The sequence below is a fragment of the Myotis nattereri genome (genome assembly GCF_964212035.1).
Source record: "Myotis nattereri genome assembly, chromosome: 5".
NCBI classification, from domain to species: domain Eukaryota; kingdom Metazoa; phylum Chordata; class Mammalia; order Chiroptera; family Vespertilionidae; genus Myotis; species Myotis nattereri.
The window spans coordinates 35,467,234-35,485,421 of NC_138080.1; the positions used below are offsets into that span (position 1 = coordinate 35,467,234).

At 40.3% G+C, this 18,188-nt stretch overlaps 1 protein-coding gene across 1 annotated transcript in view; it reads right to left on the reverse strand.

Moving 5' to 3' along the window:
• Window positions 1-18,188, reverse strand: part of KIF13B (kinesin family member 13B) — a 203,666-nt gene that overhangs the window by 122,891 nt on the left and 62,587 nt on the right. Inside the window, exons 3-8 of the mRNA XM_081092887.1 lie at window positions 17,595-17,607; window positions 12,977-13,037; window positions 9,113-9,205; window positions 6,755-6,935; window positions 3,344-3,431; window positions 486-620 (exon numbers count right to left, since the gene is read on the reverse strand). Of these exons, the coding sequence (XP_080949013.1) occupies window positions 486-620; window positions 3,344-3,431; window positions 6,755-6,935; window positions 9,113-9,205; window positions 12,977-13,037; window positions 17,595-17,607 (571 nt within the window). The remainder of the gene's footprint in view (window positions 1-485; window positions 621-3,343; window positions 3,432-6,754; window positions 6,936-9,112; window positions 9,206-12,976; window positions 13,038-17,594; window positions 17,608-18,188) is intronic.

Here is an 18,188-nt window from a genome sequence, read left to right on the forward strand (position 1 = left end):
GTTATGGGATGACTTGGGTTCTGTCAGACACACTTGCTTAAGATTTGGAAAACAGAAGTAAAGCAAAGGCCATCCTTTTTTTGTGTGTGGTTTTTTGCTGGCATGCAGGATCGTGGTAGTATGTTGCCCTGGGTCACAGCTATGGGGTATGCCTGGAACTCACACCCACAGCATAGTGGTGGCCTCAGGGGTAGCATCCTGGTCAATAAGCTTGTGTTGTTCTGGAAGTTTTTCCTAGAGATTCAGTCTAGAACCCACTCCTCCTCAGATGTTCCAACAACTTTGCAAGCCCCCAAATCCCTCCTTTAAATCTCTTTCTGTTTACCAAGAGTAGCTTTTGTTTCTTGTCCTGTGTCCTAACTGATACACGTTTAGTTAGGACTTCGAGTCATCTAACACCTGAAGAGAATAAGATAAACCATGATCCACTTTACAAATTTAAAAAAAAAGGAGGGGAGGGGTCATACATACACCTGAACACCTACCCCAGACTTCACATCGTACAAAGTATGTGTGAGGGTGATTTTGAAGACCGCATGGGATCGACTACTCTCCTCATTCATGTTGGTTGCAGCAACTGTACGAGATTTATTACCCTCAGACATCAAAGACTCAATATCCTAAGTGAAAACAAGTCACAGACATACATTTCATTATCCATCTAATATATATTAAAACTCTGCTACACTAGGAAATACATGAAAAGTTTCACTACTTATTTAACCATAGTTGACATTTACACTTTATTTTTCAACGAACATTAAACCTCAGAGTACAATAGCCAATACTGCCCATGAAAACAAATAGAATACACTATTTTCTGTAGGTGTAAATAAAGTGGCAGCTTTGACTGAGAATTAGAAAAGTTTAGACACCATATGTTGAGTTTCATAAAATGGACAAATATGCCATGCCAATCTTCATCTCATCTAGAAGTCTGAAAAAAATTTAATTTCTTTAATTACAGAAATAATAGAAGCTAACTGTTATTAAATTAGATTACAGGAATAAGCAAAAAGCAAAAATAATTTATAACCTCTCAAGCAAGCAGAGCATCATCTCACTATCTTGAACTATATCTTACCAGACCTATTTTTAAAAATAAAAACTTCAAGAGACAAATTTCTGCACTACTTGTTGGCATTACTGCTAAAACAGAGACAGCATGATGCAATACAGAAAGATCATGGGATCTTCATTTTAAAAAATGTTACAAGCTCTAAAACAGTTACTTAAACAATCTGAATTTGAGTTTCATAGGTAACAATGCAGAGCTATAACATCATCTACATTATAAGGATTTAATTAAGGAACAAGAAAGATGATATGTGTAAGAGTCCACTAGCTGCCTCCTTCTATCCAGTCTCCTCCTGTTTCCAGTAAAGGAACCCAGTCTTCAGTGAGCATATTGCAGCATAGCTAAGGGACATTTCCCAGACACCTTGAAGCTCAGTCTGGCCATATGACTAAGTTTTAGCGAATGAGAAGTAAAGTATAATACAGGTCACTGGGAATTGTGCTTAAAGGGGATAGGCATACTATTGCATTTGGTTCTAGAGCCACCTTGAACTATAAGAATAAGGGCATTACCACAGAGCTGGCAGGAATCTAGTTTCCTAACAGCATCCTTAGGGCCACCATAGCAGCCCTTTCACCATTCATTCTTTCATTCATTCCTTCATTCATTCATCTTTCATTCACTCACTCAAATATATATTGAAAGCACCTACTATGTGCCAGGTACATTTTAAGATACTGAGAACATAGAATCGTCAAAACATAATAATTCATATTCCAAAGAACTTAAATCCTGTTATATGTAGCCAAACATAATCCTGACATACACATATAAAAACCTTTGAAAACCATAAGGTTCTATTTTGCTGTATAAATTTTTAAAAATAATGCTTAAGGAAAACGTCAACATTATAAATAAAATGCCTCAAAGTAAAAATATTAACTGTAAAAAGATATATAAATAGGCACCACAATGGAAAAAATCACAATGTTCTAGATCCATTCTAAATCCACTTTAGACCCATTAAATCTGACAATCCTAAGGTTTAACGTAAAATTTTACCCTATTTATCCTACATTTATTCACTGATCTCTAATCTGTTGCCTCATGCATGAACTCTGTATTGAGACTTTTAATTTTTTTAACATCCAATCTCCTTTGAGCTTTCAAAACAATCTTGCTCTCCAATGTTGCATAAATATGCTCTCAAATGATCATAATTAATACACCAACAATGCCTAACATTTATAGACATATTCTAGAGTAGCAGTCGCCAACCGGTGGTCCGCGAACCAGTGGTGGTTCATGAGTCCGAAAGGTTGGCGACCGCTGCTCTACAGTTCTCAAAGACTTTCACATACATTATCCCATTTGATCTCCTCCAAGGAAGCCTTCACAGACACCTACATATCCATTTAAGTTAGGTACCCCTCCTCAAATATGCATCTACCACAGCACTTAAAACCATGTTGTTTCATAATAACTTTATAACATCTGTAAGCAGCTTGAGGTAATGGACCATCTCATTCTCTTTTTTATATCCTCAGCATCTGGCGCAATGCCTGGCACATGACAGGTATTCAACAGATATTTACTAAGTGAAGTGTCATTGACCAAATGATAGAATTCATTAATGAACAAAGAAACAAATGAACCTACCTCATCAGATAGTCAAGACTATAAAACTAATTTCCATTTTGAAAATTAGGACAAAGAGGGTAGGGGAGGTAAAGAACCCAGAGTCAAACAGAAATTGAACAAAAGGATTAAGTGTCACTGGATCAACATTCTCAGACTCTCAATTCAATGTACATTACATCACAGCATGTCACCCCACCCCCATTTCTCCAGTGCGCAAAGACCTATGGATTCACACAAAGCAGAACCCTGAGTTTGAAAATGACAAGAACTAACTAAAGGCAGTGATTCTCTCAGATTAGAAACAGGCTTTGAATTCCATCTTCTCAACTTGTACATTGTATTTCATTATATCCACTCAATCATAAGCAACTTCACTATGTTATGTACTCTCAGGGAGGACAAAAAGCTGATATTTATCGTTGTAAGGAACATCACAATTTTAGAGCTTGTAAAACACACAAAAAAGTGTACCTTACAATAGAGGAATAGGTGTGTCTTGCAAATGTACACCTTCTCCCACAATTAAACTGTCCTGACAGCCATGTACAGCTTTGTAAGTAAAATATTATGTAAAAAGTAGTTTATTAAGTGACACTGCTGTAACTTTTTAAATTTCAAAAATAATGATAATCACAAATTAAACAAAAAAACTGCTACACCGAATTACATAAAGGATGTTGTTACCTTATAGCTTGTGACAGCCAGTTTAGAAAGTCCGTCGACATAGGGTCCCAACACACTGTGCTCTCTGACTTTTAACGTTTGACGGCTTCTGTGCATTAAAAACAAAGAAATTATTTTTAAACAACCTGTTTTTTAAAGCATTCAACTGTGCTCCATAAAATACATATTAAATTCAAGAGAGCTCCAAAAAAAATAAAACCACTGACTTGATCCCAGAAGAATTTAAACCAAAATTTAAAATCTTGACTGGCAACAAACACTTCACAATGTGGTAAAATATCACATCTCTCAAAAGGGTACACTGTGGGATGTCTATTTGCTACCACAAAGAATGCCAAGTCAAATAAATACAAACAGTCTACTTGTCATTTCACAGAATGTGGGACAGAGAGCAGAAACTCAATAAACGTTAACTGTGCAAGAAAGGAAAATTACATACCAACCTCGGTCATGAATAAAGACAAAAGACGACAAATAATGAATTTGATGATGATTTAAAAACTTAAAATTGGGCTTATCTTGGGGTTTCCAGTTTTTGTGGTTTTTTGTACTGGAAAAAGATTCATGGCCTTTACTACATTGATAGACTAGTGGGGGGGGGGCGGGGGGAGAGAAACACATACAGTCAGTTCAATAAATGTAGGAAAAATATTAGATAAAATTAAGTACTCATTTATGATCTATATACTAAAAGCCTAAGCAACCATTATGGCAAAACAACCAGAATAACCGGCTGCTATGATGCGCACTGACCACCAAAGGGTAGACGCTCAATGCAGGAGCTGCCCCCTGGTGGTCAGTGTGGTCCCACAGGGGGAGCTCTGCTCAGCCAGAAGCCGGGCTCACAGCTGGTGAGTGCAGCAGCGGTGGCCGGAGCTTCTCCCACCTCCACAGCAGCACTAAGGAGCAGCGAGCCGAGTGGTAAGAAGCAGTGAGCAGGTGGGCAGTAAGGAGTGAGGGGTCCTGGACTGCTAGAGGGATGTCTGACTGCCAGGTTAGGTCCGCTCCCTGTCCTGGACTGTGAGAGGGCACCAGCCGGGGTGAAGGACCCCACACCACCAGTGCACGATTTTCGTGTACCAGGCCTCTAGTTAAAAAATAAGTAAGCCTCTTAGAATTACATTATTACACCTAGTACATGCAGAATTAATAAAATTAGTCTTTGAATAACAAAGCAAAGTTCCCTCAAATAGTCTTTCACTGAAAAAATATCACTTTTATAGTTTTTTTAAAAAATATATTTTTATTGATTTCAGAGAGGAAGGGAGAGATAGAAACATCAATGATGAGAGAGAATCACTGATGGGCTGCCTCCTGCATATCCAGGGAACCGAGCCTGCAACCTGGGCATATGCCGTTGGCCGGAATCGAACCTGGAACCCTTCAGTCCGCAGGCCAACACTCTATCCACTGAGCCAAACCGGCTAGGGCTCACTTTTATATTTTTTATCTATTTACTTCAACTGTTCAGAAACACTATAAAAAACTTCAAGAACTTCCATCGGGGAGACAACAATAACAACAGCTAATACTTACTGAGCACTTACTATGCATCATAAAGGTTCTAAGGCCTCAAGTGTAGCGTCCCAGTCTACCTGCAACAGCCTCTGAGATATTCTGTAATATTATCATACCCTCTGTACAAATGAGGCCTAAAAAGCATAAGGACCTTGATCAATAGGTAACAATTAATGGGCCTAGATCAGAGCTAGATAAATCCAAAGCCCAAGCTGTTAATTACTAAGCTATACACAAGACAAACATATAAGAAATTATTAGACCATGAAAAAACTGTAGATAAAGTTTAAGCTATGCTGCACATGTACTGTGGGATACAAAACACAAGAATGAAGCCAGCTAAAAACTTCTGAGTAGGTCTAGGCTGGATTTCTAAGTAAATGATGGTCCTCACAGAGATGAAAGTGCAAGAGAAAGTTTTCAGGGTAGAGCCAGAAAAAGTACAAGGGCACAATATTCAGCAAGATGTGGGTGCTCAGGCCATAACCTTCCTTAAGTCTGGCCTCCTTTTGTGCCCTATTCTGACTTCCATGCATCCTGCCCTCCAGTCACACTGGACAGCTGGTCACTCTCCAAACCAGGGATTTCTCCAAACATGCTTGGCATGGGCTGTCCCTGTGCTTGAATGGTTCTCACCTGACTTCTCTGTCAACAAACTCCTACTCAGCACAAAATTCATCAAGCACCCTCTAGTGCAGTGGTTCTCAACCTTCCTAATGCCGCGACCCTTTAATACAGCTCCTCATGTTGTGGTGACACCCAACCATAAAATTATTTTCATTGCTACTTCATAACTCTAATTTTGCTAGTGTTATGAATTGTAATGTAAATATCTGATATGCAGGATGTATTTTCATTGTTACAAATTGAACATAATTAAAGCATAGTGATTCATCACAAAAACAATATATAATTATATATGTGTTTTCCGATGGTCTTAGGCGACCCCTGTGAAAGGGTCATTCGACCCCCAAAGGGGTTGCGACCCACAGATTGAGAACCGCTGCTCTAGTGAATCTTCCCTTCTCCGGGCAAAGATGCTCATTGTGATTGAGCAACGGTCTCAATGAATCACTATCAGTCACTGCCTCTAAGACCATCTTTCCTTGACCATCTTCATCCAAACATAACTCACTGTCCCCTCGTTACCCTCTGCACTTTCTGTAAGCCTCAGCTCATTTGGCTCTTTGACCTCCTAGATACTGTTTCTACATCCACAAGCCACAAGCTGTGGTTATTATCTGTTTCTTTCGCTCACTGTTATACTTCCCTAAAATCAGAATTCAGAAAATGCTGTGTGCAATGAACAGACTTCCTCAGATACCTCTTATCTTCTCCATTAGGTTCAGATATGACTGCAGAGTGAGAACAACATTTTTAAGGCTTTCTAATACTTCTGAGCCACTTTTATTTCAAAGTCTATGCCATAAATTGGGACTTTTTAACAACCTAGGAATCTTTAAGATTAATGATCCTAGAGTCCAGGTTTCATATCCCTTTGTCTCTCTCTCCACAGTCTATAAACAAACAGCTGATTTCCTCCTGAAATTTCTTGGTTAAAAAAACAATAATTACCTACTTGACTAAGGATACCAGTTATCTGGAAACTAAGTAATGAGGATGTGTATGACGAAGGCAGTATGACCCAAACAGGTGCTGCTCACCCACACTTCCCTGCCCCATCTCAGCCCAAACTTCAAAAGCCCAGAATTGGCTGCAGAAAGCCACTCAGTGCAACTAACAGCAAATCACAAAACAGTAACTAGGAATCTAGATAAAATCACACATAACTAGGTAAAAAACTCTGTTAGAGTTCAATGTAAAAAATTTTACTTAAGCCAATTTAAATTTTAGTCCATAATACTGTAATAGTAAAGTCTCAAAGTCATTTACCCTTTGGGATCAAGAAGGTCTCTGACTTTTTCATTATAAATTTCCATATAGGACACTTCTACTTTAAAACTCTGCTCTTCATTTTCCTCTTTCTGAGTTCGTTCAAAGAGTCCACTGCAAAGTCTTGGAATTAATCCAGGTTGGTCAGCTGTGCCCATCATGGTATAAGATTTTCCAGATCCTAAAAAAATGAAAATTGCAGTTATTACTGTCTCTTTGAGAAGCTGAAATACATAAAGCTCTTTCCAATGCTCAAAATAAATTACTAGCACTTAGGAAAATGCCCTAAATAAAATAAGAAATATACCCAAATATAATGATGAGACTATTAAGTACAGAAGCTTTCCTACTGCACGTGGAAAAGTCAAAAGTAAACATCCTTCAAGAAGAAAACAAAAACTTCTTTAAGCATTTTCAGAGTTTAAAAAATTACCTAAAAGGGCTGGAAAATAGTTTTCTAAAATCAACAGGGAAAATCCATATGATCAATAATACTATTGTGCCTACTCTCAGCCACTAACCATACCGCAAAAATTATGTTATCCCTATAGGCCCCAGAGCAAAGTAACCTACTACCCTTGACAATAGTGTAGAAACCAGAGTAATCTTTTCCTACCATAAAATTATTTTCTCCATTGTATCAAGAATACATATTCATTAAAGACAATGTAGAAAACATCAGAAAATAGAAAGAAAAAAAAATCCAAGCAATCACACTGTTTAGTATAATTCTGTTTCTTTTTTTTAGTAGCAGTGATTTTATAAACATACTTTTATTTTATTTTTTATTGATTTGACAGAGGGAAAAGAAGGGAGAGTGAGGGGGGAGGGAGAGAGAAGAGAGATAAAGAGAAAGAGAGAGCCGAAACCGGTTTGGCTCAGTGGATAGAGCGTCAGCCTGCGGACTGAAAGGTCCCAGGTTCGATTCCAGTCAAGGGCATGTACTTGGGTTGCGGGCATATCCCCAGTGGGAGATGTGCAGGAGGCAGCTGATCGATGTTTCTCTCTCATCGATGTTTCTAACTCTCTATCTCTCTCCCTTCCTCTCTGTAAAAAATCAGTAAAATATATTTTAAAAAAAAAAGAGAAAGAGAGAAGCATTGATTGGTTGTTCCACTTATTTATGCATTCACTAGAGGCCCGATGCATGAAATTCATGCAAGGGGCTCAACCCTCGCAGCCGGGGAGGCTGTCTCAGCCTTGCAGTCCCGGCTTGGTCCGAAAGGTCATTCAGCTGTCCAGTCTAATTAGCATATTACACTTTTATTATTATAGCTTGGTTGATGCTTGCATGTGTCCTGACCAAGGATTGAATCCGCAACCGTGGCGTACTGGAACAACTCTCTAAACAACTGAGCTACCTGGCCATGGCCTATAAACACACTTTTAAACACAAGTTGCTGCTTTTGTCACTTGACACTTTATCTCATTATCATAATTTCTAAACTAATACACCACTCCTTTTATATATATTTATACATATATATAAAATTATTGATTTCAGAGAGGAAGAGAGGGGGAGAGGGAGAGAGAGATAGAAACATCAATGATGAAAAAGAATCACTGATTGGCTGCCTCCTGCATGCTCCACACTGGGGATCAAGCCCAAAACCCAGGCATGTGCTCTGACCAGGAATCTTCTGGTTCATAGGTCAACACTCAACCACTGAGCCATGCTACCTGGGCTAATACACCACTTCTTATGTACCAAGCCTTTTCTAAAAGTTTTCACACGTTAACTCATTGTGACAACCCACCCAATAAGAAAGGTCTATAATTATCAACATTTTACAGACAAGTGAACTGAGGGGCAAGTTTCACTGTTAGTCAATGGCAGAAACAGGGTTGGAGCTGGGATAACCTGGATCAGAGCCACCGCCCTTATAAATACTATACACTCTGCCTCTTAACAATATCATAAGCATTTTTCCATGAAGAACAGTTTTCAATTGGACAAGGGTACAATATAACCTTAAAACAGTGACTCCTTCACTTTAAGTACAGTGACCACAAAGGTACAGAAGTCAAAATGCTCCTTATCCATCATAACTGATAAGATGCTACAATATGCATCCTTTTTGGTATATTTTCTATCATAACCCTTAAAGCTTAAAAAAACAACAACAGCCCTAACCAGTTTGGCTCAGTGGATAGAGCGTCAGCCTATGAACTGAGGGGTCCCAGGTTCGATTCTGGTCAAGGGCATGTAACTTGGTTTCGGGCGCATCCCTGGTACGAGGTGTGCAGGAGGCAGCTGAGCTGATCGATATTTCTAACTCTCTATCTCTCTCCCTTCCTCTCTATAAAAAATCAGTAAAATATATTTTTAAAAAAACAACATATATCATTTAATATTACCAGTCTGTCCGTAGGCAAAGATACATGCATTGTAGCCATCAAAAGCATTTTGAAGAATATTCTCTCCAAGGCACTTAAAAACATCATCTTGACCTAAAAGAGAGAGAAAGAAAGGATGTTTTAAGACAAAACTACACATGAACAGTTAAAAAAAAAACAAACCTCAAAAATGCACTTTTTTTCAGCTTCTCTCCAAAAAAATACTTTTAAATTTGATGAATGCTTCCAAAGACTAATGTTCTTCAGGATATTTCTAGTTAGTACCTGAGACAAAATGAGTAAAAAGTTCCCGATAAACACTGGCCAAAAATATTCTGCAATGCTTTAAAAAGCTAATGAACTACTAATTCAGTAAACTGTGATTATAAATATCTGAAATTTAACCTTGGGACCTAGGTGGAACTGAAATTAACTATATACCCCTCAGCTAATGCTTTATTCAATAGATACTGAGTTCAAAACAATCATATATATATAAATTTCTTCTCCTTTTCCTCAGTAATTTTTTCACTGGAAACGTTCATTTATTTATTTATTTTTTTAAACAAGCTGTTAAGGCAAAAATAGTCTTACCAGGCAGAAAATACTACTCTGGAACAAAATTTCAAGTCTCTATAATTCACGGGTAGCCTATTTTACTTTTGTCGTCAAGGTTTTGAAACCAGTGGTCTATGGTGACTAGCAGCAATTCTCCAGGGACTCTTTTTTTTGTTTACTCAGTGGCAATTTTAAATTACAGGGTTCATAATATATACCAGCTAGGACAGAGTGGAAGATATTGAAAATTTCTTCTAGCTTTCTACCATGAACATAAATAATAGGGTCAAATGCTCCTCTACAGGCTAAATCAAATAAGCCATTCAAACTTAAGTCATGAATATTGTGATAATATTGTGATTTTTTTTAAGAAATATATTTTTTGTAACTCAAATGGAATTTCCTAAGTGTCAAAAGTTATATGTCTTTTGTTATGTTAATGAGGTTATTCTTGGGCTGCACCAAGGGATGGGGGTGCTTGGCAGGAGAACCAATCATGTGATTAGAGGTTTGGAACTTTCAATCCACCTCCCCTCTGGGGAGAAGAGAGGAACCGGAGATATAATTGATCATCAATGGCCAGTAATTTAATCAATCATGTACTGAAGCTTCTAATTCTATATAGTAAAAGGCTGATATGCAAATCGACCAAATGGAGAAACGAACAGTCGCTATAATGCACACTGACCATCAGGGAGCAGATGCTCAACACAGGAGCTGTCCCGTGGTGGTCAGTGTGCTCCTACAGGGGGAGCGCTGCTCAGCCAGAAGCAGGACTCATGGCTGGCAAGTATAACAGTGGTGGTAGGGAGCGAGCCTAAGCCAGCAGTTGGACATCCCCCGAGGGCTCTCGGACTGAGAGGACGCAGGCTGGGCTGAGGGACCCCCACCCATGAGTGCACAAATTTCGTACACTGGGCCTCTAGTAAAACATAAAAGGACAGGGTTTGGAGAGCTTCCAGGTTGGTGAGCACATGAAAATTTGGGGAGAATGGTGCACCTGTAGAGAACACGGGATCTATATGCCCTTTACCATACCTTGCCCTATGTATCTCTTCCATCTGTCTGTTCCTGAGTTATACCTTTGAATAATAAGCTGGTCACCTATAGTAAAATGTTTCTCTGAGTTCTATGAGCCACTCTAGCAAATTAATCAAACCCAAGGAGGAGTTGATGGAAACCTCTGATTTATAGCCAACTAGAGGCCCGGTGCACATATTTGTGCACCAGTGGGGTCCCTCAGCATGGCCTGCAGGGATCGGGCTGAATCTAACATCCAACATCCCCCAAGGGGTGTAGCAGTGCATGAGGCGGCAGGCGGCTGGGGAGGAACCACTCCCACTCATCCGGGCCCTGCTCATCCCAGTCAGCTGAGCGTCTGCCCCCATCTTCCACCGCCACCCCTCGCCATCTCCTGGTCTGCTGCACCCAGCTATAAAGAAGTGGGTCCCTAGGGCGGAGCTCCCGCAGCCTTGCTAGCGTTGCACACTCGGAGAAATGGGGTGAGTGCCCGAGGGGCGCCCGGGGCAGACCAGGGAGTTGCAGTAACTGCGCAGCTAGGTCATCCACTTTGCGTGCCATCCTGCAAGTCCTGGGGTGGCTCTGGTCTGATAGGAGGAGGTGGGCACTAGGAACAGAGTTCGTGGTCTCTTTTTTCCCTCTCTCTATCCCTCAGTCCTGGCTGCCCAGGGAGGACGCAGCTGGAGGGGTTGACGGGAGTCGGGGGGCACTGCGCCTCCGGAATGGTGTCTGGGGAGTGGTGGAATTTGGGCCGAAGGCCTGGCCTCCCAATGCAAACTGCAGCTCAGACCCACCTGCTTGCAATCTTTCATAGATTCAATCACCTGTTTCTCTTTTCATCTGTCCAAGTTGACTGGCCCCTGGTGGTCAGTGCATATCATAGCAACTGGTTGACCAGTCGCTTAGGCTTTTATATATATAGATTGGACCAGCCGGTGTGGCTCAGTTGGTTGAGCGTCGGCCCATGCACCAGAGGTCACTAGTTTGATTCCTGGTCAGGGCACATGCCTGGGTTTTGGCCTCCATCCTCAGTAGGGGGCATGCAGGAGGCAGCTGATTGATGTCTCTCTCTCATTGATGTTTATATCTCTCTCACTCTTTAAATATATATATGGAGTCAATTGGTCTGAAGTACAGGTAACAACCTGAACTAGCAACTGGTGTTTCTGGTCCAAGGAGGGGAATCACTGGAACCTCTAATCTACACCTGGTTGGTCAGAAGCACAGGTAACAACCTGGACTTGTGATTGGTGTCTGAAGTGAGGTGTGGGGATGGGGGCAGTCTTGTAGGAGTGAACCCTTAACCTGTGGGATCTGATGCTATCTCCAGGTAGACTGTGTCAGAATGGAGTTAATTGTAGGACATGCGCCTGGTGTCTGCAGCATTGTTTGGTGGCGGTGTTGGGGAAACACCTCTGCCCTCACAAACTGGAAGTGGGATCTGGACACACTTTAAATATGAGAGGCCTGGATGCTGTTATGTTTTAAATGCTATAAATAGCATTCCATTATGCCTCACTTCCTAGTTAATTTACCAGATTAGTACATCATCAACATACTTCCGACTGAAGCATTCTTTAAAGTCATCATTGGACCAGCTAGACCAAACTGACCTTAACTTTTTGAAACAGCTGTAGAACTGCTGTTTCTCATGATAAAAGTCAATACAACATGACGCTCAATATTTAAGAGTGATTGCTTAGAAACAGGTGGGGTAAGCAGTTAGGAATAAAGGAAATAAAAGGCTATCACTGTAGTCCTAAACTTGTGATGAAAGAGGGCTTGAGACAGTCATCATCAAAGAGAGCAACAGAATAAGAGAATTCCAGAGCAAATTTACAGAGAACGTTGTACATTCCTCTTCAATAGAGACAGAAAACAGAACACTGAAGGGTAAGTGATTTACTTAAAGTCACAGAGGCAGTCAGAAGTAGGGCCTGGGTTAAAACTCAAGGTTTCATTTTCTCCGTGGCTTTGTATTCATTACACCAAACTGCCTCTCTAGACCACATCACAGACATCTAAGGGACTCTAAGTGGCTACTGCGTACGACTGGTGCCACATAAGGCCTCGAATGCATGTAAGATAACCTCAATCGTGTGTCCTATCAATCTAACTTGATCACCTTAAACCAAGAACAGCTCACTGTGAAGCTCCCATTTCCCAACCAATACAAAAACTCTAACAGCAAAGACTAGAGGAAATTCTCTACACAGTTTTTAAAGTTACACAAAATAATACTGATAATTTATAGAAAAAAACCATTAAGACACCTTTTCTGTATTATCAGCAGTTAATAGATCTTACCTGCATACTTTTCTCTGACAGATTCATCCATAGACCAGAAACAATGATCGTATGCAAACACCTGTTGAAAAATAAAAATAATAGTGTGTATTAAAAGCAAAACCTTTTTAAAAAGAACAAAATCTTAACATACTTATAACATTATAACATTGATAACACTGTTCATAATAGTGAAATAAAAACATTGTCTCAGAATGAAGATTATTAAATTATAGTCTTACAATGCACAAATAAGCACCTAATAGATGATATAAATTTTATTTCACATGGAAAACTTCACAATGTGAGTAAGAAAAAAAGAGGGGGTTACAAAACACTATGTACAATAAGATGGCTATTATACACACACATATACATAAAGTGTATTTCTGCATAAGATTTGTATTCTTTGTTTTCTTCTTTCTGCTTTTATGTAGTCTCTACATTTTTATTTTCGGAAAGAAAACAAAGATTTCCTTAAAAATAAAATGTAGGCACTCTCCTTTCCTGAGAGCTTGCCTGTGCCTTTCCCTTTCCCTCCTCCCTCTTCCTCCCTGCCCCAAGCACCTTCCTCACTCCCAAGCTCCATGGCACTTCCTTTACCTCTAAAGCTTGTTTTCCTAAGCCAGTGATGGCGAACCTATGACACGCATGTCAGAGGTGACATGCAAACTCATTTTTTTCGTTGATTTTTCTTTGTTAAATGGCATTTAAATATATAAAATAAATATCAAAAATATAAGTCTTTGTTTTACTATGGTTGCAAATATTAAAAAATTTCTATATGTGACACAGCACCAGAGTTAAGTTAGGGTTTTTCAAAATGCTGACATGCCGAGCTCAAAAGGTACTGTCCTAAGCCCATTTCTTCTAGGAATTCCTTTTCCACCTCTGTGATTTACCAAATAACTGTTCACTTACAAAAAATAAAATAAAATGTATAGATGATTACTACATCAAGTTGAAAATAGCTATAAAATAGCAGATTCTTTAAATAAAGTATTACACATCCATGTGCAATTTTGTATAGCTTTAAGATGTAAAAGAATAATAAGAAAATGTTCATATCTACACTAATAAAAGAGAAAAATGGTAATTGGCGTACAGCGATACCTTTTTCATTGGCTAATCAGGGCTATATGCAAATTAACTGCCAACTAAGATTGGCAGTTAACTGCCAACAAGATGGCGGCTAATTTGCATAATTAGGCACAATGCAGGGAGGCGAAAGGGAAAGCAGGAAGAAGCCCCCTGCCACTGACAGTGATCGGAAAACCAGGGGGGAGCTAAGAGCTGGGGGGCAGGGCAAAGGCGGCCCTGGGACCGCCTTTGCCCTGCCCCCCAGCCATGATCAGAGAATCAGGCGCCTTTGCTGCCCTGGCCAGTGATAGCAGGAAGTAGGGGTGGAGCCAGTGATGGGAGGTGGGCACGGTCGAAGCTGGCAGTCCCAGGAGCTAGGGGTCCCTTGCCTGGGCCTAAAGCGAAGCCCACGATCGCGGCGCCCCCTGCTGCCTGGGCCGGACGCCTAGGCCAGAGGCGTTAGGCCTGGGCAGGGGCAGAGCCTGCAACCGCGGGGAGCTGGGGGTCCCCTGCCCAGGCCTGACACCTCTGCCGGAGGCCTCAGGCCTGGTCAAGGGGCCGATCCGGTGATTGGTGACCGGAGGGTGATGAGGGTCAACTCCTCTGGCTGAGGCATCAGGCCTGGGTGGGGGGCGGAGCCGGGGATTGGGGGGATATGATGGTCCCCTTGCCCAGGCCTGAAGCCTGGGTCAGAGGCGTCAGGCTTGGGCGGGGGGTGGAGCAAGCGTTCAGAGGGAGATGGGAGTCCCCTGCCCAGGCATGATTCCTGGGCCAGAGGCCTCAGGCCTGGGCGGGGGCCACAGCCAGTGATCGGGGGGAGATGGGGGTCCCCTGTCCAAGCCTGAAACCTCTGGCGGAGGCGTCAGGTCTGGGCAAGGGGCCGATCAGGCGATCGGAGGGTGATGGGGGTCAACGCCTGAGGGCTCCCAGTATGTGAGAGGGGGCAGGCTGGGCTGAGGGACACTCTCCCCCCCACACACACACCCAGTGCACGAATTTCGTGCACCAGGCCCCTAGTATTAACATAAAAGTTATGAAAGTCTAGACCATGATCCCATATTTGTACAAAAAAAAATCTATACAGCCTGACCAGAGCATCGTCGTTCTGTGCCTGGTATCTAGAAATAAATTAATTAATTAAAAATAAATAAAAATAAAAACACCTTCAAGAAGGGAAGGATCAGAACACCCATTTTTGTGCAAAACAGCAGGCAGAGAAGGCATGTGCTGCCTGGGAAGGGGCAGGGATGGAAAACACAGGCTAGAAAGGCAAGCCGAAGCGTAAGAGCTTAAAACACCCAAGAGGCAGGAGCCCTGGAGCCCAGAAGCTACCACCCAGCTGCAACTAATCCTCAACGTTTTTCCAAAGCAAAACATGTATCTATCAATAATGGTGGGGGTTCACTATGTTAGTAATTCTCCAACAGGGAGAAGACAAAAAGAATAAGGAAGGTGGAAGGTCGTCCCCAAGGTCTGTGTATAAAAATATCAGGTAGGGGCTGCTTTTCCAAGTACATTCATCAGCCAGGGTGAGAATCATTTCAGCCAGGCTAAGATGAAATAAAATGTAAAGCTCAAATTAAGTTTCTTCTGTTTTAGCTTTCAACTCTCAGATCTCTGATCATTTTATTTACTTCTACTCTTAATAAGATTAAGTAGGAACCATCCTGATTCTTCTCTGGGAACCTGAGCACCTCAGGTTCCATCACCATACTTGTATACTTATCAAGGATCGGGCTCTAAAAGGCAGTCCTCTCTCCGTTATTATGAGTTGGTTTCTTTTCTTTCTCTTTTTAATTTAGGGATTCCTTAAACAACTGAATTTCTTATTCTCAATTCCAGATGAGAAGCTATCACTAAAGTAACTATAATAACAGCTGATAAGTCCATGCTAGGCTACTGAGGTACAAAGGACATCGAGGTACAAAGAAGTTAAGAACCTGGTGGCTGGCAGGAGGAGGGGCTGGGAACTGAATCAGCCTTTGAGCCAGCAGTCTGTTCACCAGTAGGCTCTCTACTTCGAGGCTAAATGAGCTTTAGCTCATTTAGCCCCAATTTTTTGAGAGCCCCACAGCCTGGTACAAAGTTGGAAACTAATGAACGCTTAATTCATATTTACTAACAACACTGAATGGTCTTCTTTAAGTTTTAGCAATTTTATAAATTATTATAAGAATTTTCCAGCCATGGATTTCCTAAAGCAGACAAGCCCTTTTCTTTCTAAACAACCATTTTCCCTTAACTATTCTAATAAAAACTTTTTTTCAAGTAACAGAGAAGAAACACACATTCATTATAACAAAGTCAAATAACACAGAAGCATAAAGTAAAAAATAAAGGCCTCCCATTCACCAAGCATACCACTCCCTAGAGGTAACCAATGTTAATAACATGGTGTTGGTTCTTCCATACTTTTTATATCAACACATTTTCTTTAAACATTAATATACAGTTGAATTAAATAAAACATGAATAGTTTTAAAATAGTCATATGATGTCTCCTCACATCTTTACTGGAATCTCCAGCCCCTGCTCTAACAAAAAAATAAGAAAACAAAAATAATCCAACACCGACCTGGCCAGTGTGGCTCAGTTGGTTGGAGTGGTGTCCCATACACTGAAGGGTCACGAGTTCAATTCCTGGTCAGAGCACATGCCCAGGTTTCAGGTTTAATCCCCAGTCAGAGTGCATGCAGAGGCAACCAATGGATCTCTCTCACATCAATGTTTCTTTCTTTCCCTCTCCCTTCCTCTCTCTCTCTAAAATCAATAAAAAAATAATAATCCAGCACCTTTACATAGAAAAAAATGACATAAAACTAATAAAATTAGTTTTACATATATAAAGAAATGAGTGCCATATTAAACTATTTTTTTTTACTCATTCAGAGTTCCAAATAGCCAGGCCTATACATATTTTAGCAACAATAATAGAGAATGGAATAACAATTCAACTATGGACTCAAAAAAAGAATTCTAAGAATGCAGATAAAAATCTGAATTTCCTGGAAGGTTTCAAGTAACTTCAGAGAATGGTCAATTCAAAAATATAGTTCTGGTGCCCACTTTGGCACACCTATAAATTCCATGATACAGGAACTGACGCAACCCAAGGAAGTTTCTTTAGAATCTGGGCTCAAATCTAAGATGAAAGCGTGTTCCCTTCTAAGGAAGCTGTGGGCCAGGGCAGGTTTCTGTTGGCCTGAGAATGTGTCCCCAGCTGTCTTGGGAGCAACAAAGATGAGTCTGCCTAGTGCAGTTCTGACCACAGATTGGAACAACAGGTTTTGAGCCAATCCATGGTGAACAGCAGAGCACAAAAGGAATCTGTGTTGCTGTTGCCAGGAGACTGGCCATAATTGGTCAAAGTACAAATACAGTTTTTCCATAACGCTCCAGTCCCTCTTATGCCAATAAATGGCTTCGAACTTATGAATATGCTGATTACTTTTACCGAAGTGGCAAAGAGAAAATACTTTTTGAGAAAAAAATTGCCAGTACTTCAAAAATATGCACCCCAGATCTTAACAAGCTTCACATAATACACCAAATCTCTTACCTTTGGCTGGCTTCTGAGTTCCCCAAAGAGATGTCATTGTTGACATGAAAGAAAAGGGAAAAGGTTTAAGAAAAACGTTTTTAGTTAAAAGATTCTTTTTGAAGGGTAAAAAATGATAATAAACATCATGTAAAATTTTATTAAGACTACAACATGTTAATTTTAAAATCAAACAGCAATTTAAAATATAGGATCAATTAATTAGTAGGGTAGAGTGCTAATTATAGAAAACCAATTTGTGCCTCTATGTTAGAAAAAAGATTAATTATAATTTTTACTTTAATTTTTAAAATACTAATATTTCTGCCTTATACATTCTTTTATCCTTGTATATGTCTTATAAGTACATATGTAAAAATCTTTACTTTTTATCATCTTATTTCACTTCCAATTAGTTTTCTCTGCTTTGATATAGCAGCAGTTTCCTCTCTTTCTACATAGGCCCTTCTACACAAAATGAATTTGAAGAAAAATAAGTTAAAGGAACACCTAATTTTTTTTGCCAGTGAATTTACTGAATTACTCACCTATTACTTACTTTCTATGCTTCCTCAGTTGCTTCTAACCCCCCTCCCTCCCAAAACTGCCACTTAC